Source organism: Schistocerca americana, chromosome 2 (assembly GCF_021461395.2).
Source record: "Schistocerca americana isolate TAMUIC-IGC-003095 chromosome 2, iqSchAmer2.1, whole genome shotgun sequence".
In the NCBI taxonomy this organism is placed as follows: Eukaryota; Metazoa; Arthropoda; class Insecta; order Orthoptera; family Acrididae; genus Schistocerca; species Schistocerca americana.
In genome coordinates this window covers 107029137-107053735 of record NC_060120.1, presented here as the reverse complement: position 1 = coordinate 107053735, position 24599 = coordinate 107029137, and the positions used below count along the sequence as shown (strand labels likewise).

Here is a 24599-nt window from a genome sequence, read left to right as displayed (position 1 = left end):
ACATCTAATAGAAATGAGATCCTTGGTACTTACATTAAATTTTTTGGAAACTGCAACTCCCAAACGGTATATTCATAATGAATCAAAATTCAGAGGATATTTGAAATAAAACACAAGCAATAAGTGACTGCAGAGTGATGGTGTACATGCAGGTCCAGTGGCACACACTCTCTTCTGTTACCAGAAACTCAGTGTTTGTCAAAATAGGTCAATGAAGAGATGTCAAACAAAGTGAAAACCTGAGAGTAACTTCCAGTATAGCTCAGCAACATCAAAGAGAGCTGTTTTGGAATGAGAATGAGTTCAAATGTGGCAGAGTGATCGGTCTCCAAGAAAGGGGTTTGCCACAACCCTGTACACCAACAGCCCCTGTCAATTGCTACCTCTCCCAACATCTTACCAATTCCAAACCCACTATGTCATTTCTTACACACACACGTGAAATTTTACCTAATATGGAGAAAGGTCCACACGTGTGTAGGACCAGTGGGCAGAAGAGACTCACATGCAACAAGTATCGGGTATTGGACTATGTTATATGACCACAGTTGGGATCATCACCACATTGTGCACTTGGATGTAATGGAGCATACAGCTTCTTTTAGTGCTGCCTCACTGTTGTAGCACTGCATCAAGTATGGTGATGTTTGCATTAATAGTTCCATGGTACTTCAATGGCTTTTGTTTTCATTTTTCAGAACTGCAAATATTTTAGCTGCTTGTGACCTATACTCTAGAGAGTACATTTGAGTAAATAGTTTTTAGCCCTGTTCCTCAAAACCTCTATACATTGAGAGCATCTTTGGAAGAGACAAGGTATTTACTTCTTACAGAGCTTAGACACAGCACCACACAACAATGTCTATGTTGTAATGCTGCTCAGGGTGATTAGACTTAGTATTGGCATTACTTGTGGTACACCAAATTATAGCATTGAAGAAATTCTTTGTGAAACCAAGTTACATCCGTACCATTCACAGAGACTCTGTGATTATTCTGTTGGATTTCAAACTTTACACAGTATGTAGACAATGTGTACCAGACTAATGGTATATACTTCTCACTGATGAATACTGTTGCAATATAAATTGGATACGTAAGCAAGATCTTCAACCACTCCCATCTAATCACTCCCTAGTTATCTTCCTGGAATTCATTACCTCCAGGTTGGTACCACTGTCCTGTACTAGGTTCCTTTCAAATAACACATACCTCTCAACAAAGGAATGGATATTAATGGCCCACAAATTGTTGTGATGAACAGCAATGATTGCTTGACAGGAGGTATTTGCCATCACTCTGAGTTATCCATCTGCCACAGTGATCCCATCCCAGAAACTCAGCAAGACGGTCATTTTCTACTCAGATCCTTCACCCCATCCTAGAACCTTTGAATCCACATCCTTTCTCAACACAACTACCCCCCCCCCCCCCCCCCCCCCACATGCACACACTAACACACTAAACACACCACTCTGCTCCTATGGGAAGAATCTTAGCTCTTGTTGACCAACATCTTCAACCCATTTTCTTGCAGTCTAGCTTCCCATAGCATAGACACAAACCACTTCCTTCATTTTCTCCCAACAATCTCCACCCCATTAATACTTGCATCCCAATCCATTACTGTTGATGCCACCAACCTATACACCAACAACCCTATAGCCTGTCACCTTGCCCCTGTCAATCTCCATCTCTCCCAACATCCTACAAACTCCAGACCAACCACCTCATTCCTTAAGCACTAAATGAAACTATATTCTTACTCATAAACTCCATCCTTACTCATAAACTACATCTTCACTCATAAACTATTTCCTCCCTCATGACAACTTCTCCTTTGAGTAGAAGATATACAAACAAATTTGTGGCATGGCCATGGGCATCTGCATGGCTTTCCCCTATGCCAACCTGTCCTTGGTCCATCTAAAGGAAACATTTCCAGCCAGAGCCAAAATCACTTTTCTATTTCAGTTACATTGGTAATATCTTTGCGATCTGAACCCAGTGCCGAGATACTCAGTCTTCATTTCTCCACAGTCTTAACATCTTCTCTCCCATCTGCTTCACCCGTTTCTCCTGAGACCAAGGTCTGCTGTTCTTGGATGTTAACCTCCACCTCTCAGATTATGCCATTAAAAAATCTGTACACTTCAGTATTACTAACCATCAAACATACTTTTAGTTTGTTAGATTCCGTACCGAAGTGTCTCTCTCACACAGTCTGACTACCCTTGGATTGTGTCTCTCTCTCTCTCACAGTCTGACCACCCTTGGATTGTGTATCTGCAGTGATGAGAGATATTGTGCCCAGTATACTGAAGGTCATACTGAGGCCTTCACATATAGGCATACCCTCAAAACCTGGTCTGCAGACAGATTTCCCAGTTCATATCCACAAAGGCTTCTCATCCTCTGACCACACTCTTGAATTAGCCACAAAGGAGCACTACTCGTCATCACCCAATATCAACATGGACTGTAACAACACACCAAATCCTTCATCAGAGCTTTGACTGCTTATCATCATGCTGAAAACGAGAAATATACTATTCACAATCCTTCCCATCCCTCCCAGTCTGTGAAATATTATGGACCATCATTATGCCTCAGCTACTCCTAACCTCTTGTCTTGTGGGTCATACATCTGTGGAAGACCCCAGTGCAAGACCTGCCCTATGTATCCATCCAGCACATACTGTTTCTGTTCCATCACAGGCATGTCATGTCGTATCAGAGGTAAGGCTGTCTTGGAAAACAGTCATATCTTTGGTATAGCCTTTTATGTGGACATGATCACCAACCAACCGTTCAGCCAAATTAATGATTGCTGTCAAACCGTGGCTGAGAATAGGGTTGACCATCCAGCGGCATAAAACACCACTGAGCACACTATGCATAATTTCAGTGGCTGATTCACAACTTGTGCCATCCCTCTTCCCCTGTCCCAGCTTCTCTAAGTTACACAGATGGAATTGTTCTTACAACACATCCTTCAATCCCATAATCCTAACCTCAGCTATCTCCCGATCTCCACCCTTGTCAATCATTCTACAATTGTACCTTCCTCTCCACAGTCTCCCTCTTCTACCTTCTCCTCCCAGTCCACTCCTACATGTCACTGCATGCCCCAGGGAACTCCTCTTGCTGCAGCAGAGAAAGCTGGTGTCACATTCTGATCCTATTCACTTGCTGCACCTCCCTCCCAGCTATGTCATCCAACCCTCCAATCTTCCCTCCCTCCCACTCACTCACCGCTTCCATCTCCTCTTACCCATTCCACCCACACAACTCCCTGTCCAGTCAAGCTAGACTGCCAGCATGACATACTCAGTTCGGACAATGAAGGAAGGAAGGTAGGAAGCAAGGAAGAAAGAAAGGAAGATTACGGTCTAACGTCCTGCGAGCATTGAGGTCAATAGAGATGGAGCACAAGCTCAAAATGACTAGAGGATGGGGAGTGAAATTGGCTGAGCCATTTCAATGGAATCATCTCAGCAGTTGCCTGGAGTAATTTTGGGAATTCATGGAAAACATAAATCTGGATGGTCAGACATGGATTTGAACCATTTTCCTTCTGAATGTGAGTCCAGTGTACTAATCACTGCACCATCTGGTTTAGTGTCAGGATAGTGTTCTCATACAAGTTTATGTATGTCGATATGTGTATCCTTTTAGCTCTGAAGGAGGATTCATCCAAAAGCTTATTTATGTGACTACTGACCACTTATTGCTTCAACTACACGATGTGTTGTTACGTTTATTCCTTACATTATTTAAATACATAGCAATCAAGGTAATCAGGTATGGGTTAATGTAAAGCCCAATGAGTTGGTTATGAGGAGTATTCAACTAATTTTTGTACTGGCCACTTAGGAAAACACAAAGAAATGATTACTTAGTAGGCCAGTCAGTTTCATCTCCCAGTTAACTTGAATGGTGAATTCTGGAATTTACGATTGATCCCACATTTTTATGACACATAAGTGAGCTTAACTTAATTGGGCTCCGTCTCACATATCATTCATGTTACTGATTGATCTTAATCAATTTGAGCCTCAAATTGGTTTCATAAAGTATTATTCTTTGGACAGTATTTTTACCTGGACTGACCCAACTTGATTTTTACCATTGTGTGATACTGAAACTTCTGGTTGCTAACTGTGGTTAGAAATTGCTGCCATAGCCTTTGTATTGCAGAAAGTCAGCAGTTAAATAAATACTTCTAAAGAGTCTAACCTGCCTCCAATCTGTCAAAGGCACTCCTTCACATGTCCTCTAATAGATAATGCTGATACCACTCTCACACTATACCAACTGGAATTTTAATCACAACCATTTAAATTGCCTGCTGCGTGCTGATGACTGAAGGAGACCTGGGAACCACTGGTCTGTCTGTGTCAGCTACCCATAACACTACTGCGATAACAAAGCACTCAACTTTCAAATCGACTGCTTTGTTCTGCTGGGTTGTGGTTGTTTTTAAGAATTTTGCCTAGTTCATTGAAACCAGCACATAAAGAACAAAGAACTCTCGAGAAAGTATTGTCCATGCATGTAGATCCAAAAATTATTGCAGAGAGCTATTGAAAAGCTCACTAGACAGTCATATTCATATTAGTGGAATTTTTACACTATTTCTAGGTTCTAGCTATACATTTTTCATGTATTTTTTCACCACCATTTCTGTCTCTCAATCTATTGACACACCTCCCACAGTTATCTGCAAGATGGCATAACAATTCCGCTGTATGCACTCATACCCACACTGACCATTTTCATCTAAAAGGAACCACATTATGAGGTCTGTCACTCGACAAATGCATTCATATAATCTTTATTATTTTTCATAGTGACATAGTAGCAATGAATTTCTGCAAAGTAATTTATCTACCTGTCAGGAGCAAAGTACACTAAATTACCTTTTAGACCCTTTTCCACAAGTCTTTTTATCAGCAGGATGACATACAAAATTGGCACTGTTCCCGCATAATTTATTTTACTGCATGTATTTAAATAGAATAGGTTGCCACTCACCATGCAGAGGTCCCACTAAGAGGCAGACAAGCACAGTGAAAATTACTGGTAAACATTGTTCAGCTAGCAGACTAAGTCCTTCATCAGGTGGATTTCATTCCAGATTTTCCATTGTGTTTATTCTAGTAAAATGTAAAATATTATCTATGTTAATGAATTACTCATAAAGGAAACAGGAGGAATTACAGCTCCTTTGCATGATTGTAAGGAAGGGGTTGGGTAAGGAGAAGTATATATGATAATAGTAATACTGGTCTCAATTGAAAATACATTGGACTGAGCAATCTTGGCAGATTAAAAACTTGATAGCAATCAGATCTCCTCCCATCTCAGTCAATACCTTTCCTGCTGAACAATTCAAGCATATACTTACACTAAGCCTCATATTACACGGGGCTCTCTCAAGACTTTCAAATTACGCTGCTATAATCTGTGAGGGAGTTTCATAGAAGAGTAATTTAGACAGGTCCTACATGTTGAATCCAGAGCACTGACGAATTCGGTGAGGACGGATTCATACTGGAACTAAATTATTGGACTGTAATGAAGTCATTGCCCCCATATCCCTTTTTCTCAGATGGTAGTTTTTTAGTGTCACATACACAGCTTTTGTGAGGTTCAGAGGAAGTAGTATTCAGAGAATGAAGTCTTGCATTGCTCCAAATGGTGCCATAAGTACCCAACTCATAGGGGACAGCTCATCAGAGGCAGATGTTGCACACTGTTTTAATCTTCCGAGATAGTTTAATACAGTAGCAACCACAGAAAGTGACTACAATATACGATGATTAGTGTAGATGAAAACTGGGAGCTCTTGTATGATGTTCCATTAGTTGGAAGCACTTGCTCATGTATGTATTGTGCTCAAAAATTATGGACAGTAAATAACACAACAAATATGAAAACCAGTATATTTTGCTGCAACTCCATGACATAAATATACAAAAAATTCCAGGCTGTAAATTAATCATGTTTATTGTACAGTACTTGGAAGTCAAACAGGACCCAGGTGGTGCAGCAATAAGCTTTAATAATTTTTTAACTACTTTTTTACATGCATGTATATCGGCTCTGTGACTGCCTACTTAGCAGCCATATTTTACATGCAGGTGTTGCATAACAAATTATTAATGCGAGTTCCTACTTAACAGCAACTTTATCTGTATCTGTAAATGGGTGAAGAATAATACATTACTGAAGGAAGAAAAAGGAAGATCAGAGTTAAATGACTCCTTGGTGACAATCATTAGATCTTGCACACTGACACATGTAGGTAAATGGTAGGAGAGAAAATTGGTTGTGTCTTTTTCACAACAACTAACCTGGCATTCCACTCAAGTGATTTAATGAAACCACAGAAACATTTATCTGTGTAAATGAACAAATTTAAATCCCGCTCCTTTCAAATATGAGTCCAGTGCCATTACTACCTGCACCTCCTCTCATGGTAACATACTAAAGATAATTCTACATCGAAATTTAAGTCAGCTGAAACTGTCTTCACAGAGGAAGAAAAGAAAATTTACAGCACCATGCATCCCTCAGAGAATAACGATCAGCATATATCAACTTTTTCCTTGATGTTTCCATGTAAAGCCTAAACAATTATATCTTATGTTAAGTTCATACTTGTCATATGAGTTATCTGTATGATATCACTGTTAATCTATAAGACTGATCATTCTGCTAAAAAAAAGGGAGGGGGGAATATGGGCAGCATGCACAGTCACAATACAAGGGGCATTTGAAAAGTCCTTGCAAAAATAAAAACTACTTACATGTTTGGGGTAAACCTTTTTTATTTTTTGACATAGTCTCCTTTTAGACTTATACACTTCATCCAATGCCGTTCTAATTTGTTGATCCCTTCTGGATAATAGGAATTGTCCAAGTCTGCAAAAAGGCTGTTAGTTGCTGCAATCACCTCCTCATTTCAATAAAATCTTTGTCCCACCAGCCATTTCTTCAAATTGGGGAACAAATAGTAGCCTGAGGGAGTCAAGTCTGGAGAATTGGGGGGGATGCAAAACAAGTTGGAATCCTATTTCCATTAATTCTGCGACCACAACTTCTGAGGTGTGTGCTGGTGCATTGTCATGATGGAAAAGGACTTTTTTGCGGTCCAATCGCCAGTGTTTTTCTTGCAGTTCGGTTTTCAAACGGTCCAACAACAATGAATAATATGCACCTGTAATAGTTTTACCCTTTTCCAGATAGTCAATGAGGATTACCCCTTGTGAATCCCAAAAGACAGTCACCATAATCTTTCTGGCCAAAGGAATGGTCTTCGCCTTTTTTGGTGCAGATTCTCCCTTGGTATCCCATTGTTTAGATTGTTATTTGGTCTCAGGAGTATACTAATATATCCATGTTTCATCCATAGTGACGAAAAGACGCTTAAAGTCCTGCGGATTCTTCCTGAACAGCTGCAAACCATCCTTGCAACACTTCACATGATTCCGTTTTTGATCAAGCATGAGCAATCATGGAACCCATCTTGCGGATAGCTTTTTCATGTCCAAATGTTTATGCAAACTATTATGTACCCATTCATTCGAGATTCCCACAGCACTTGCAATCTCACGCACCTTAACTCTTCTGTCATCCATCACCATATCATGGATTTTATCAATGATTTCTGGAGTCGTAACCTTCACGGGGCGTCTAGAATGTTCAGCATCACTTGTGCCCATATGGACACACTGAAAATTTTGAAACCACTTATAAACTGTTCTAATCGAAGGTGCAGAGCCACCATAATGTTTATCAAGCTTCTCTTTAGTCCCCTGAGGCATTTCGCCTTTCATAAAGTAATGTTTAATCACCACATGAAATTCTTTTCTGTTCATTCTTTGACAATCACTTGACTTCCTTGATTCATACGAATGCCAAACACAAAGAAATACACCAATATGGCTGAAACTTGGTGTGCGTTCTTTCCAAAGATGCTACTAACTAAACATGACCTCAATACATGCCGGTGGTGCCATCTCTCAGACTTTGCAGGGACTTTTCAAATGCCCGTCGTACAGCTCCTCTCTCATGGCACATGCAATTCTGCATGGCTTATGAATGGCATGTATTGAATGAAACTGTCTAAAAACATGTGACATAATGAAATATCTTTTTATGTCACAGGGAGATGTGAAGCCTTTCAAGGAGAACCAAATATATGAAGAGCTACAGGAACAATGTTTGAAAAATGGCTGTAATTTTGAAGACCCTGAGTTCCCAGCATGTGCATCTTCACTGGCAGTAGCTACACGTGGCTTGAATATTGAATGGAAAAGGCCCAAGGTGTGTAGGTACTGTATTATAAATGTACAGACTGTTTTATTTAACCAACATTTGATGATTCATTCACATTTTTGCCTTCCAATGAAACTTCTGAAATTTCTCATTTATGTCTGAATTCTGGTTCAGAATCCCACCACATTGAATTTTATGTTTAGTTCAGTAAGATGAAATATTAGTATTATTCACCATAGATTTTGGGTGTCATATTTCCCAGTGACAAGGTTTGTAATGAGAAAGCATGTTGTAGAATGTCATTGGTGTTTTGTTATTAATTTATGCTGCATAATTATCAGTTCCTACTTTTTGTGATCTAAATTATCAATGGCTATATAGTATTGTTTAAGAGACATACCTTATTGCTTCTGTAATATTCTGACAGAAAAAAATTACAACACCAAGGAGTTGTGTGACATGAACAAAAGTTGATAGATATGTTTCAACAACAATGTCTGTTCAAATTTTGCATCGGTTGCATAAGAGTGGCACTAGTAGTGCCACTATGAGGATGCATATCAGGTTTGTCAGGTTTGCTTTGAATACATGCTGTAGTGGTCATGAGCATTAGTTACCTATGAGTTTGGACAAGGTGAGTTGATGTTAGAAAAGAATGCCTTTCAAGTGACAAAGACACCATTATTAATACCTACTGAGTTTGAACGAGGCTGTGTAATAGGGCTGTTGAGAAGTTGGATGTTCCTTCTGTGATTGGCAGAAAGACTTGGCAGGAATGTAGCCACTGCACATGATCGCTAGCAGTGGTGGTCACGAGAATGGTTCATGACAAGGCCAGAATCTGGACAGCCATGTGGCACTTCTGAGAGGATAGACCATCGTGTTCAGGATATGGCTCTGGCAAATCGTACTGAATCTGCAGCTGGAATTTGAGCTGCAGTTGGCACCACAGTGACACAACAAACTGTTACAAACTGGGTACTTTAAGAGAGCTCTGAGCCAGAGGGCCTGTAGTGTGCAAACCACCACCATTTGCGACTTCAGTGCTGTCAAGTGAGAGCTCATTGGAGGGCAGGGTGGAGGTCTGTTGTGTTTCCTGATAAAAGCTGTTTCTGCCTCAGTGCCAGTGACGTACATTGACATCTACATCTACGTGATTACTCTGCTATTCACAATACAGTACCTGGCAGATTGTGCATTAGCGACCTTAGCTGCTGAGTTGTATGACTAGTATTAGTTATTGAAAAAGTTATTATTACTTTTAACAAACAAATTCAGAATAACAATTCAAAAGAAAAAAAGGAAGAAAGAGAGTCTTTTGCAACTCTATAGGGCTGTTACCTCCATTTTATTGTGGTGCCCTGACTGAAACAGAAATCTTGCTTAACTATAGTTTATTTCTTGATATATACTTATCTAGGTTAATAAAAAATAATTACATAATACCTAGAAGTAAATCATTATCTGGTTAATGTTTGATCTGTTACTTAGAAAAGTAATTTCAATGCTCTCACATTTCAGGACATTACGAATGGTGCAGTATTTTTGATGGATGCTTCACCATCTGATGTAATTCAAGGTGACCTGGGTAAGAACCTCTCCTTTTTTCTGTTGTGAACCTTACTCCACACAATTATGTATGTATACAACAATGGATGCACAAATGCTACAGACATAATGAAAAAAAGAAACAATCATTTTGAAGTACTTTTGAGACGTGAAACAAATGAAATTCCTCATTATGATTCAGATGAATTGGTAGTAGCACCTGCAAGTATGATTTTTAATTTTATTCAATTTTGATGAAGCTAACTTCCTTGTTGTTAGTTTCCATTTTCAGTAATAAAGATACAAGAATGTGAAACATAATCACTATAACCACTAATCATGTTGTATGTATTCTCATGTACCAACTCCATGATTAAAATGCAACATCGTACAATTCAGAAAGCCATTTAATTTTAGTACCAGTCATTACCTGCGGGTTCCAACAGTCTACTGAAGTACATCGGACGATCTTGCTCTATTAACATGCAATATATTGACAAGGGAAAATCTAGGATGGAATGTAACAATATTATGAGAAGGAAAGTTGCCACTCACCATGAGTAGCAACTTTCCTTCTCATAATATGTTGACAAGTATGCGCACAGGTGAAATAATGTCTCATTTGATTTAAATTTTAATACCCATAGAGTTTGACAGTATTAGTGTGTATACAAACGTGCAAATAATAAGCAATAGCTTATACATAGGTAGGTAAACTAGAACATAACTGGGAAAGCAACTCACTTTAATGAAAGTATTGTGCTATGTCTGAATGACAAGACTATCCACTGATGAATAATTTCATTGAATATATCCATCAAACATTGTGGAAAACTCTCATATGTTGTGAATGTTACCCAGAAATGGAACACACAAAATGGAATGTAATGTGTACATGAGGACAGATCACTGATTATGAAATATGAGAGGCACTAAGTGAGTGGACTGGTATATAGAATGGATGAAACATTGCTTAGCTTTTGAATACTGCCATTTAGAGCTAGCATCCTCTATATCCCTACCTCAATCCCTCACCCCCTCCCCCTCCTTTGCTATCCCTCACCCCTTGTATGTGATCCTTGAGAAGATAGGCAAGATAGAAACAGGTCTGTAGTTTTCTATCTTCAATGGTAAGAAAAACTTCCTCATGTTAAGAGTCTATTAATTTCAGTAGAAAGAGGTCTGGATATGTTATCAGTGCAGACTTCAGGATGTTCACATTTGGCACACCGTATTCCGTAGATTTAGAATTTTGTAATGCCTCTATTATGCTTTTTATTTCATTGCTGTCAGTTAAGATGATGTACATGCTGTATGCATAAGAACTACCCTTACAGTTATATTAATGGTTATTGAAATTATTGATTGATTTACCACCAGAAGAAAAATATTCATTAAAGATATCTGCAAAATGTTGGTGGCATTCTATCATTGTACCACTGTGGTTTGTTATGAGGTCATAAATGAAATTATCCTTTCTTACTCAGAGGCTGTTTATGACATTCCAAACAATAGCAGCAGGTGTCTTTCTCGGGTTCTTCGGCTGATGTTCATTTGATAATTTTTCTCACTTTTGCCACCAGCAATGGGCAATGAAGCTTTGACAATGCTAGCCATTTGAGCTGGTGTAACATCAGAAAAATCATCAAACAAATGTCATCCAAAGAACCAGAGACAGAAGCCAAAAGGCAATTTGTCAACAAGTGGCTATGAAAGCCTCAATAATTTTATACTAGCAGTGTCATTGCTTCCATCATTTAATATGTGAGCTGCGTATTTACTTCTTGAGTGTACTAGCAAGTCCTTATAAATTTATAATGTTTACTGAATACTTCTTTCAGCTGAACATTCTCTCAGTTTATAATGTTTACTGAATACTTCTTTCAGCTGAATAATCTCTCGGCCATGTAACATTTTGCATTGGAACAGTTGTACGTTTTTCCTTGCTTGAACAACTTCATTGTTTATATAGGCACTTCCATGAACAATTTGATTGTTTTTCACTGTTATGTTTCTCACTGGTCATGTGACGTCAATATAGTGCACGATGTCACTAGCAAAATTTTCACAAGTGTAACAATTTATTTCAAACCATGTTGCATTTCCTAACAAATGATAGGGTTTTTGATATTATCATCATATATTTTCTGTACTTTGCAATCTGAGCTTATCCTAGCACAAAAAATGTTCAAAAAGCTTTACAGCGAGTCATTTGATAGTAATGATGTCCAAACTATGTCAGAGCAGTATACTACTACCATGATTACCCATGATGGTACTGATTCTTGTAGTTTTCATGGTAGATACAATATCACAGCATTGTTTTTGTCAGAGCAGTATACTACTACCATGATTACCCATGATGGTACTGATTCTTGTAGTTTTCATGGTAGATACAATATCACAGCATTGTTTTTGTGTACATCTAAGACACAATTACTTTATCTTCCTATAAAATGACTGAGAACATACCAGTCACAGTCAAGGTGAGTCAGAGACACACACTATCGAAACTCAACAAGATTTGTAGCCAAAATTTTGGATGAGGAAGTAGTGACATCCTGCATGTACAGTTAAGAAATGGCAGAACTTGATGGCATTCATCTTTTATTTTAGCTTCATGATTATGTACTGCTCTGCCTATTTTGGTTTTAATCTCAATGCCTGACTTGCAGTTTGCCTTGGGAATGATGTGAGCTTTCATTGCTGAACTATTACTTACGAAGAGTATTCTTGAGTTCTACAAACAATTTCTTTTTTGTGTGTAATTTGTCATTAGTATATCATGTATTGAAATGGTATTATACATTTTCTTTTTGTGGCAAGACAACTTTCAAATTTATTTTAAAATAAAATTGTGATTTATAACTGTGCCATTTCTCAGCATCCAGAAACAAATTTATCACCAATGTCATGTTTTATTATAGTTATGTAAGCAATTGAATTTTAATACTCCTCTAATATTTATGAGCAACTGGAGTGCAACAGATCAAAAAGTTGTTAATCTTTTTCAGCTTTTGGAAATCCAACAATTTCTCATTTATGTGAATATGTAAAACATAGTACAAAACAGTCTCATGAGATGATAATCATTTCAGCTAAACTGTATTTATGCAGAAGAATTATCTTAACCTCAAAGCACAACAGTAATTTAGACACACAAATAACATGAAATAAAACAAATTAGTTTCATTTCATAGATATTGCAATCTGAAATGTCTGTTGCAGATGATTGCTGGTTCTTAGCTCCTGCTGCATTCCTCACTCAGAAGCCGGACTTGTTCAGTTTTGTTGTGCCCTCTAATCAGGACATCGAATCAGGTATTTTGCATTTCAGGTGAGGTCCTGATGGCATGTGCATGTTTCCCAATTTTTCTTTTCCTACAAAAATTATTATTAATTTTTTTGGTAGTCAAGATTGTCCTCCTTTGGAAAATTTTGGAAAATAGAAGCTTTTGTAAACAGTAACAGTCTGTTCTCTCATTTCATACTCAGGTTTTTAATCAGATTAATGATATCTGAATTTTGCTGCTACATATTCAACTACTGTCCATACGTTGTTTCTGTAACTAATTTAAGGTTGTTTTATTTGCTTATTTAGTGCTGCACTGCACTTCTAACTTTGATTTTGTTTATGTCAGCATTTTCATTCCTTATATCATTCCAGAAACATTTTCACAATGTTCTGCTTCTCTTTCTTCCTCTATAAGCTCACTGTTTCATCTATTTATGTACATGTGGTGTCCGTTCTTTCGGACATGTCTGAAAGAACAGACACCACATGTACATAAATATTTATGCCTTGACAACCATTAAGATAATTTCTATGCGGACACACTCACTTGCAGAATCTGCTTGAGGCTGTGAGCGATGAATATGGAAGAAAAGGGAAGCTACATAGGTAGTGTGTGACAAGTTGGAAATTTGAGATGGACAGGAAGGGTGTTTGGATAGCCGAAGCAGTTAAGACAACTGCTCATATAAAACAGGAAATCCAGGTTCAAGTCCTTGTTTGGCACAAATTTTTACTTGTCTCTATTGAATTCATTTCAATTGCAGCCATCGTCAAAATTTCTATTTCATTTCATCATATTTTGTCTATCTTCTTTTGTCTTTGTTACTTTTACCCATCTTTTATTGAATTTTTGCTGTTTTTTAACATGTTGTTTAGTTAATTCTTTAAACTTCTCTTATTTTCCTGCATAGAAGTACAATTTTCTTCTATTTTGAACATTACCTTTTTCGTTGAATATCTGAGCTACAGCTTTTCCTACATTTGAAAAACTGATATTGAGGTCCACTCACCTTTGGCTATTGATCTCCTTATGTATTTTTCAACTCCATTTTCTTCAGCACTAACCAACTTTAATCACCAAGAGGATTTCTAGCTACACACTAAATCACTACCGTACTGTTTATTGTGTCAAAGAACTGAAACACGGCCAGATCGAAACACTGAGAAAATACTTGCTTTTTATTTAAGAGTTTAGTATTCAAAATAGCAATGAATCTCAGAATTGGCTAAAAAATGTTCAGTGCAAACAACAAAAAATGGAAGATCTGGGATTGGAATAATAATGTGAATTAGGTTAAATTGCTGCTCAGCACATATAGGAGGCACTGAACAGCAGACAGGCAGGTTTTACGTATGCAGACGTTTCAATAAAAGATTCAATTTGTCTTCGAAGCAGCTGGGAATAGACACTTGTTGTACAAAGTGGTTCTTGCATAGAAATATTCAAAACCCAGGAGAGATTATAAGAAAAAAAGCATATGAATTGCTTCTTTTGGGGTTCAAACAGGGACACAAGTATATCAAAATATGACCTAGTCCATGAAATATTAATTGCTGATCTTCAAAAGTGTCTACCTAGTCTACTTTTCACCAAAAGATTACGTTTTATAAATGAAAACTGTGGTTTATTATGACATTTTAGCTTCCAGCATGATGTGGGATGATGGAGCACTGAAATAACTTCATCTAAACTGAAATGGGTTATCTGTGCTCTTCCAGATTCAAACATGGACATATCTGTGAGACGTAATAATTAATGTATTTAGAATTACTGAAGTCTTTGGCAGTAATAATATGCTTCTTCTGGAATCTACCCAGATATCCTCAAATCAAACTATTAATGCAGAAGTTCTCACTCACATGACACAGGCACTGGAAAGATGATGTGACTTACCATACGAAAGCGCTGGCAGGTCGATAGAAACACAAACAGACACATACATACACACAAAATTCAAGCTTTTGCAACAAACTGTTGCCTCATCAGGAAAGAGGGAAGGGGAGGGAAATACGAAAGGAAGTGGGTTTTAAGGGAGAGGGTAAGGAGTCATTCCAATCCCGGGAGCGGAAAGACTTACCTTAGGGGGAAAAAAGGACGGGTATACACTTGCACACACACACATATCCATCCACACATATACAGACACAAGCAGACATATTTAAAGACAAAGAGTTTGGGCAGAGATATGTGTGTGTGTGCGAGTGTATACCCGTCCTTTTTGCCCCCCTAAGGTAAGTCTTTCCGCTCCCGGGATTGGAATGACTCCTTACCCTCTCCCTTAAAACCCACTTCCTTTCGTCTTTCCCTCTCCTTTCCTCTTTCCTGATGAGGCAACAGTTTGTTGCGAAAGCTTGATGAGACTTACCAAACAAAAGCGCTGGCAGGTCGATAGACACACAAACAAACACAAACACACACACAAAATTCTAGCTTTCGCAACCAACGGCTGCTTCATCAGGAAAGAGGGAAGGAGAGGGAAAAGACGAAGGGATGTTTATATATATATATATAAAAAAACATCCCTTCGTCTTTTCCCTCTCCCTATATATATATATATATATATATATATATATATATATATATATATATATATATATATATATGGGCAGCAAAAATGTTATTGGAAATAAACTGAATTACACTCTTCCAAGTAACGTTGGGTATTACTGGCACATACCAGTTGTTTTTGTTGAAGGCATGGCACTCAGATGACAAGAGGTTTTGGAATTTAAATGGTTTTTATAAAGATGATGTGACTTACCAAACGAAAGCGTTGGTATGTTGATAGACACACAAATAAACACAAACACAGAGTATAAGGGAAACATTCCACGTGGGAAAAATATATCTAAAAACAAAGATGATGGGACTTACCAAACAAAAGCGCTGGCAGGTCGATAGACACACAAACAAACACAAACATACACACAAAACTCAAGCTTTCGCAACAGACAGTTGCTTCATCAGGAAAGAGGGAAGGAGAGAGAAAGACGAAAGGATGTGGGTTTTAAGGGAGAAGGGGATACACACACATATCCCTGGGATATGTGTGTGTGTGTGTGTGTGTGTGTGTGGGCGCGCGCGCGCGAGTGTATACCTGTCCTTTTTCCCCCTAAGGTAAGTCTTTCCGCTCCCGGGATTGGAGTGACTCCTTACCCTCTCCCTTAAAACCCACATACTTTCGTCTTTCCCTCTCCTTCCCTCTTTCCTGATGAAGCAACCGTTGGTTGCGAAAGCTTGAATTTTGTGTGTATGTTTGTGTTTGTTTGTCTGTCTATCAACCTGCCAGCGCTTTCGTTTGGTAAGTCACATCATCTTTGTTTTTAGATATATTTTTCCCACGTGGAATGTTTCCCTTATACTCTGTGTTTGTGTTTATTTGTGTGTCTATCAACATACCAACGCTTTCGTTTGGTAAGTCACATCATCTTTATAAAAACCGTTTAAATTCCAAAACCTCTTGTCATCTGAGTGCCATGCCTTCAACAAAAACAACTGGTATGTGCCAGTAATACCCAACGTTACTTGGAAGAGTCTAATTCAGTTTATTTCCAATAACATTTTTGCTGCCCATTATTCGCTATTGTTGCCAACAGCCTTGCTGAAGTGGTAACACCAGTTCCTGTCAGATCACCAAAGTTAAGCGCTGTTGGGCTGGGCTAGCACCTGGATGGGTGACCATCAGGTCTGCTGAGCGCTGTTGGCAAGTGGGTTGCACTCAGCCCTTGTGAGGCAAACTGAGGAGCTATTTGATTGAAAAGGAGTGCCTCTGGTCTCGGAAACTGACATACGGCCAGAAGAGTTGTGTACTGACCACATAACCCTCCATTTCCGCATCCAGTGACGCCTATGGGCTGAGAATAACACGGCGGCCTGGCGGTTAGGCCTTCGTGGCCTGTTTGGGAGGAGTTAGTTAGTTTTTTTATTTGCTGTTGTTGGAGAAAGTACTACAATAATAAACAAACTGTATCACATAAAGTGTAAATAATAAAATTCAATACTGTGCATGAACAATAACCAGTAGTTTTTATGTTGATCATGAAATAATTGTATTAAGCCTTCAGCATAACATGAAAACTAACAACGGAATTTTTTATTTGATTATTTCCACAAAAATCACTATTGTTGCATAGTGTACTTTCCTTTTGGAGAACATAAATGACATTAAGTAACAGTTTGTACTTGGAAGCATATAGTGTGGTGTATCTGTTTGGGGATCTGGTATGGGCAGATAGTGCCTGTCTGTGATGTCTCTCATGATATTGGAAAAGTGGCTGAATGTCACTTTAGACAGCCCATTGATGGATGGTTATACTGTACAGACAGACACCTTTTTGTGTACAAAGGGAAACAGCTATTCAAGCGGAGAAGTTTCCTACCGTTCACCTAAACATTGTCACTCCTGCACTCCTCCTTGCCTCGATATCAAGTTGTTTCTGCCCATTCTCTTCATTCCTTCCCTGCACCCCCCACCCCAAACTTCTTACACAGACACCTCTTGTCTCTATCCCTTTTCTGTTTATAAGTTGTGTACCCTCCAGATTGTTTACTTAACTGTCTCCCTCTTTCTGATCCATTCCTCCTGCCTCTGTCTTTCCAAGCCTGTACTTGGACATACAGTCTGCTCTCCCATTCCTATTCTATTTGCTTGATATGCTTCCCCTCCCTATCTCTCACCAACCCTTGTGCCCACTTTTTCCATATTCATCTCACTCCCTTGGACCAAGAAAACCACTTGGTTTATTTGGGCCATTTCTTCTATTGTAACACAGTTGTTGTTGTTGTTGTTGTTGTTGTGGTCTTCAGTCCTGAGACTGGTTTGATGCAACTCTCCATGCTACTCTATCCTGTGCAAGCTTCTTCATCTCCCAGTACTTACTGCAACCTACATCCTTCTGAATCTGCTTAGTGTATTCATCTCTTGGTCTCCCTCTACAATTTTTACCCTCCACGCTGCCCTCCAATGCTAAATTTGTGATCCCTTGATGCCTCAGAATGTCCCCTACCCACCGATCCCTTCTTCTTGTCAAGTTGTGCCATAAACTACTCTTCTTCTCCAATTCTATTCAATACCTCCTCATTAGTTATGTGATCTACCCATCTAATCTTCAGCATTCTTCTGTAGCACCACATTTCGAAAGCTTCTATTCTCTTCTTGTCTAAACTATTTATCGTCCATGTTTCACTTCCATACATGGCTACACTCCATACAAATACTTTCAGAAACGACTTCCTGACACTTAAATCTATAATCGATATTAACAAATTTCTCTTCTTCAGAAACGCTTTCCTTGCCATTGACAGTCTACATTTTATATCCTCTCTACTTCGACCATCATTAGTTATTTTGCTCCTCAAATAGCAAAACTCCTTTACTACTTTAAGTGTCTCATTTCCTAATCTAATTCCCTCAGCATCACCCGACTTTATTCGACTACATTCCATTATCCTCATTTTGCTTTTGTTGAAGTTCATCTTATATCCTCCTTTCAAGACACTGTCCATTCCGTTCAGCTGCTCTTCCAGGTCCTTTGCTGTCTCTGACAGAATTACAATGCCATCGGTGAACCTCAAAGTTTTTATTTCTTTTCCATGGATTTTAATACCTACTCTGAATTTTTCTTTTGTTTCCTTTACTGCTTGCTCAATATACAGATTGAATAACATCGGGGAGAGGCTACAACCCTGTCTCACTCCCTTCCCACCCACTGGATCCCTTTCATGCCCCTCAACTCTTATAACTGCCATCTGGTTTCTGTACAAATTGTAAATAGCCTTTCGCTCCCTGTATTTTACCCCTGCTACCTTTAGAATTTGAAAGAGAGTATTCCAGCCAACATTGTCAAAAGCTTTCTCTAAGTCTACAAATGCTAGAAACATAGGTTTGCCTTTCCTTAATCCTTCTTCTAAGATAAGTCGTAAGGTCAGTATTACCTCACGTGTTCCAACATTTCTATGGAATCCAAACTGATCTTCCCTGAGGTCAGCTTCTACCAGTTTTTCCATTCGTCTGTAAAGAATTTGCGTTAGTATCTTGCAGCTGTGACTTATTAAACTGATAGTTCGGTAATTTTCACATCTGTCAACACCTACTTTCTTTGGGATTGGAATTATTATATTCTTCTTGAAGTCTGAGGGTATTTTGCCTGTCTCATACATCTTGCTCACCAGATGGTAGAGTTTTGTCAGGACTGGCTCTCCCAAGGTCGTCAGTAATTCTAATGGAATGTTTTCTACTCCTGGGGCCTTGTTTCGACTCAGGTCTTTCAGTGCTCTGTCAAACTCTTCACGCACTATCGTATCCCCCATTTCATCTTCATCTACATCCTCTTCCATTTCCATAATATTGTCCTCAAGTACATCACCCTTGCATAGACCCTCTATATACTCCTTCCACCCTTCTGCTTTCCCTTCTTTGCTTAGAACAATGTTTCCATCTGAGCTCTGATATTCATACAAGTGGTTCTCTTTTCTCCAAAGGTCTCTTTAATTTTCCTGTAGGCAGTACCTATCTTACCCCTAGTGAGATAAGCCTCTACATCCTTACATTTGTCCTCTAGCCATCCCTGTTAGCCATTTTGCACTTCCTGTCGATCTCATTTTTGAGATGTTTGTATTCCTTTTTGCCTGCTTCATTTACTGCATTTTTTATTTTCTCGTTTCATCAATTAAATTCAATATTTCTTCTGTTACCCAAGGATTTCTACTAGCCCTCATCTTTTTACCTACTTGATCCTCTGCTGCCTTCACTACTTCATCCCTCAGAGCTACCCATTCTTCTTCTACTGTATTTCTTTCCCCCATTTCTGTCAATTGTTCTCTTATGCTCTCCCTGAAACTACGTACAACCTCTGGTTTAGTCAGTTTATCCAGGTCCCATCTCCTTAAATTCCCACCTTTTTGCAGTTTCTTCAGTTTTAATCTACAGTTCATAATCAATAGATTGTGGTCAGAGTCCACATCTGCCCCTGGAAATGTCTTACAGTTTAAAACCTGGTTCCTAAATCTCTGTCTTACCATTATATAATCTATCTGATACCTTCTAGTATCTCCAGGATTCTTCCATGTATACAACCTTCTTTTATGATTCTTGAACCAAGTGTTAGTTATGGTTAAGTTATGCTCTGTGCAAAATTCTACCAGACGGCTTCCTCTTTCATTTCTTCCCCCCAATCCATATTCACCTACTATGTTTCCTTCTCTCCCTTTTCCTGCTCTCAAATTCCAGTCACCCATGACTAATAAATTTTCATCTCGCTTCACTACCTGAATAATTTCTTTTATCTCATCATACATTTCATCAATTTCTTGATCATCTGCAGAGCTAGTTGGCATATAAACTTGTACTACTGAAGTAGGTGTGGGCTTCATGTCTATCTTGGCCACAATAATGCGTTCACTATGCTGTTTGTAGTATCTTACCTGCAATCCTATTTTTTTATTCATTATTAAACCTACTCCGGCATTACTCCTATTTGATTTTGTATTTATAACCCTGTATTCACCTGACCAAAAGTTTTGTGCCTCCTGCCACCAAACTTCGCTAATTCCCACTATATTTAACTTTAACCTATCCATTTCCCTTTTTAAATTTTCTAACCTACCTGCCCGATTAAGGGATCTGACATTCCATGCTCCGATCCGTAGAATGCCAGTTTTCTTTCTCCTGATAACACAGTAGTGCTTTCATATTCTGTTGACAGGTTTTGGCAGGAAGATGAAGGTTTATGGGTTGATGTAGTAATAGATGATCGTCTTCCAGCACAACAAGATGAAATCACTGGAAATTGGAATCTCATCTATGCCAGATCAGGACAAGATCAACAGTATTGGTGCCCTCTGCTTGAAAAAGCATTTGCAAAGTAAGATTCAACTACTTTTGTGACTTCCTGCTGTGTATGACATAGCCAAAAACATTTATAGAAAAATGTTCTCTCTATTACTTTCTACATATGGACATACCAATTTATTCTCTAATAGTAAAGTAAAAGTTTCACAATAACGGAATTCCTGGATGAGAATGACAAACAAAAATGAGGAAAATTTTTTGTTTAGTGTATTACATTATTACATAAAATAAATATAGTCTTAATTTTGTTTGCAATGCTAGAATGAAGAAAATTAATCTGGTAACCAGATTTGATAAGTTAGCTCATCTTGCTCTGTATGTTGCAATATGTGAGATGACAGCACACACCAGTAAGTCGTTGTGAACATATCCCATCTCTTAACTAAACACAAGAAAATCGTAACACCAAGAGATTTTGTACCACACAAATTACTTTTGTTATAAATAATGGAAGGAGTAACTGTAACAATTTACCATGCAGTTGGGCAATTTGTTATGGGCAGGCAAGAAAACAAATCTGGAAACATTGCTAGCTTTCAGTTGAACTGTTCTTCAGAGTCCCCCCCCCCCCCCCCCCCCCCCCACACACACACACACACACACTTATATGAAAAGGATTGATTGTTATGTGTCACGTGGAGGGAAGTGCTGAGAGGCCGACAGGCACATTGATAACTGACATCTAGCTAATAATATCCAGCAATCTTTTTTTTTTTTTTAATGTGGCTATCTGTCACTAACACCTTTTCAATGTGATAAGTAGCAATCAATCCTTTCATATTGTATTATATTATATGAATTTTTACCGTAACTCCTTCCATTATCTACATCTTACTTGGAACTTTCCATTACAGTTTTTATAAGAGAGTCATGTTGAAATTTTCCGTTTTCTTAAAACCTTACTTCTCACAGAAATCCCCTACAAGTTGTGTGAACGATCAGTGCTGGTGCTGATGGTTTAAATTAAGGGACTTCCACAGCATAGTTATCAGGTCAGCACTCACAAAATGTTCATGTGGGACACACTGGTTAAAATTTAATAACATGAAAATGAATAATTCAGCTATCAAAAAGCTTCCATTCTCCACTGAAAAGCAATGTACTCTCATAAAATTCTCTCTCTCTGTTTTGAACTATCCTTAAACTTGCAGACTTGGTTTTTTATCAGTAACATCTTTCTAAATACTGTTTTAACCACAGGAAATCGCTACATACAGTCACACCTATGTAACAGGGTTAAAAGTAAACCTGCATTCCCAGTGCAGATCAACAGAGCACACTGTCTGTCCAATCATGAACTGTATAATCTGACTCACCCACATTGCTCAATCTACGAGGGCTATCCACAAAGTACATTACGTTTTGGAATTAAAAATAAATAAAGTATTGGAAATTTTTTTTATTTTATACAGATGAAAGCCACACTTAAATACTACTTTTCTACATAGTTGCCATTTAAATTAAGGCACTTACCGTAGCGATGGACGAGCTTGGAAATTCCTTCGTCGTAAAATTCGGCTGCCTGCGCCTTCAACCACGTGGCGACTGTCTTTTGAGACAGAAAAGGTGTGATTTTTGTGGATTTCCTGGAAAGAGGCACTACAATAAACTCTCAAAGGTATTGCCAAACTCTGCACAACCTCAGAAGAGCAATACAAAACAAGCGCAGGGGAAAGTTGGGCTCAAAGATCTTGCTGATTCACGACAACGCCCGGGCCCACACGGCAAATGCCACTCGTGAAGTTCTCGAATCTTTTAAGTGGGAGTTGTTTCCTCATCCGCCGTACAGTCCCGACCTGGCACCAAGCGACTTCCACTTATTCCCAGCAATGAAGAAGTGGTTGGCTATGCAGCGTTTTGATGACGACGCACAGCATCAAGAAGAGGTAACCACGTGGTTGAAGGCGCAGGCGGCCGAATTTTACGACGAAGGAATTTCCAAGCTCGTCCATCGCTACGATAAGTGCCTTAATTTAAATGGCAACTATGTAGAAAAGTAGTATTTAAGTGTGGCTTTCATCTGTATATAATAAAAAAAATTCCAATACTTTATTTATTTTTAATTCCAAAACGTAATGTACTTTGTGGATAGCCCTCGTATTAATAGGCCTCAAAGAGCCAACCAGGATTGTATGCAACGATCTCCACATGATCAGTTTGGCCTCTAGATGGTCAATTAAAAAAAATCATCATGCTGTGCGAAGAAGGTGGCAAAGGAACAACCAGAATGGAACTTGGATCAGAGGTGAAACTTCCTGGCTGATTAAAACTGTGTGCTGGACTGAGAGTCAAACTCAGGATCTGTGCTTTTTATGGGCACATGCTCTACTGACTGAATTACCCAAGTATGCCCTCATGACCTGACCTCACAGCTAAACTTCTGCTAGAACCTCATCTCCTACCTTTCAGACTTCACAGCAGTTCTCCTGCAAAGCTTGCTGGACCAGTGCTTGTGGAAGACAAGATATTGCACAGACATGGCTTAGTCACAGCCTAGAGGATGTTTCCAGAATGAATTTTTCACTCTGCAGTGGAGTGTACACTGATACAAAACTATTTTGGATTGATTAGTCAGTTTCTCTTCTTGAACTGGCACTATGTATGGATGTCAGATGCCTCTCATTGCTATCAACAGTAATTTGAGTAAGGTGCACTACCAGGAGAGCATCCTTCAACATGTTGTCCACTTTTACAGTCAACATTTTGACAATGGGTATGTTTTCTAAGATGATAATTGAAGTATATGCAGGACTGGGCCCCTGCCTATTCAGCCACAACACTCACGGATGTGCTTCGCTTCACCTCCTGAGGTTGTTTGTAAACAGAAGATTCACTGGGCTGTTTACTGCCAAACCTCCTGCAGCCGTCACAGCATCTGGGGGCACAAGCTACATCCAGTATGTGGTGCGCAGATTGCGGTAAATAGCACTGCAGTGACAGGCACCTATTTATGTTCGTGCGATCACTTGACCTTGTGACACTGCACTATATTCCTCTGCTGTTGGGTACTTAGGTCATCGCTCATCCCTTCGACAATGAGTTACACTGAAGTTTACCTGGCACCTGTTGTAAGTTGATGGTTCATGTGGTTGCCACTAGGGGTCTCCCTGGTGCAGGTACCTTTCTAGCTAGTTCATTACCCAGTGTGCGTCCACCCAATATGGCACTAACACACTCACTAAATCTTCTGGATTTCATACAAATCTACATCAAAATGTTAATGCTTCATTTATGTGTAGCCTAAAGATGCTATCATGAATGACAAAGCAACTGAGTGTATATCCTGCTTATAACCATCTACTGAATAACCAGAATATTAAAATTTAGGTACATTCACTTGAAATCAAAGGCAACATACCTGTAAAAAATCCAGACAATTGTAGAAGCATTCTTGTGCTCATATTATCCAATGATGAATCTAAATCTGTATTCTGCATATGACTGTGAAGTACATGGCAGAGGGTGCATCCCACTGTAAAAGTTATCAGGATTTCTTCCCATTCCATTTACATATGGAGTGCAGGGAAAAACTATTGTTTAAATGGCTCCGTGTGTGCTGAATTAATATAATCTTGTCCTCGTGATCCCTGTGGGACCAATAAGTAGGCTGTTGTAGTATA

At 38.8% G+C, this 24599-nt stretch overlaps 1 protein-coding gene across 1 annotated transcript in view; it reads left to right on the top strand.

Moving 5' to 3' along the window:
* Positions 1–24599, top strand: part of LOC124593814 (calpain-11-like) — an 83709-nt gene that overhangs the window by 24277 nt on the left and 34833 nt on the right. The window contains exons 2-5 of the mRNA XM_047132162.1: positions 8176–8334; positions 9808–9874; positions 13063–13171; positions 20834–20992. Of these exons, the coding sequence (XP_046988118.1) occupies positions 8176–8334; positions 9808–9874; positions 13063–13171; positions 20834–20992 (494 nt within the window). The remainder of the gene's footprint in view (positions 1–8175; positions 8335–9807; positions 9875–13062; positions 13172–20833; positions 20993–24599) is intronic.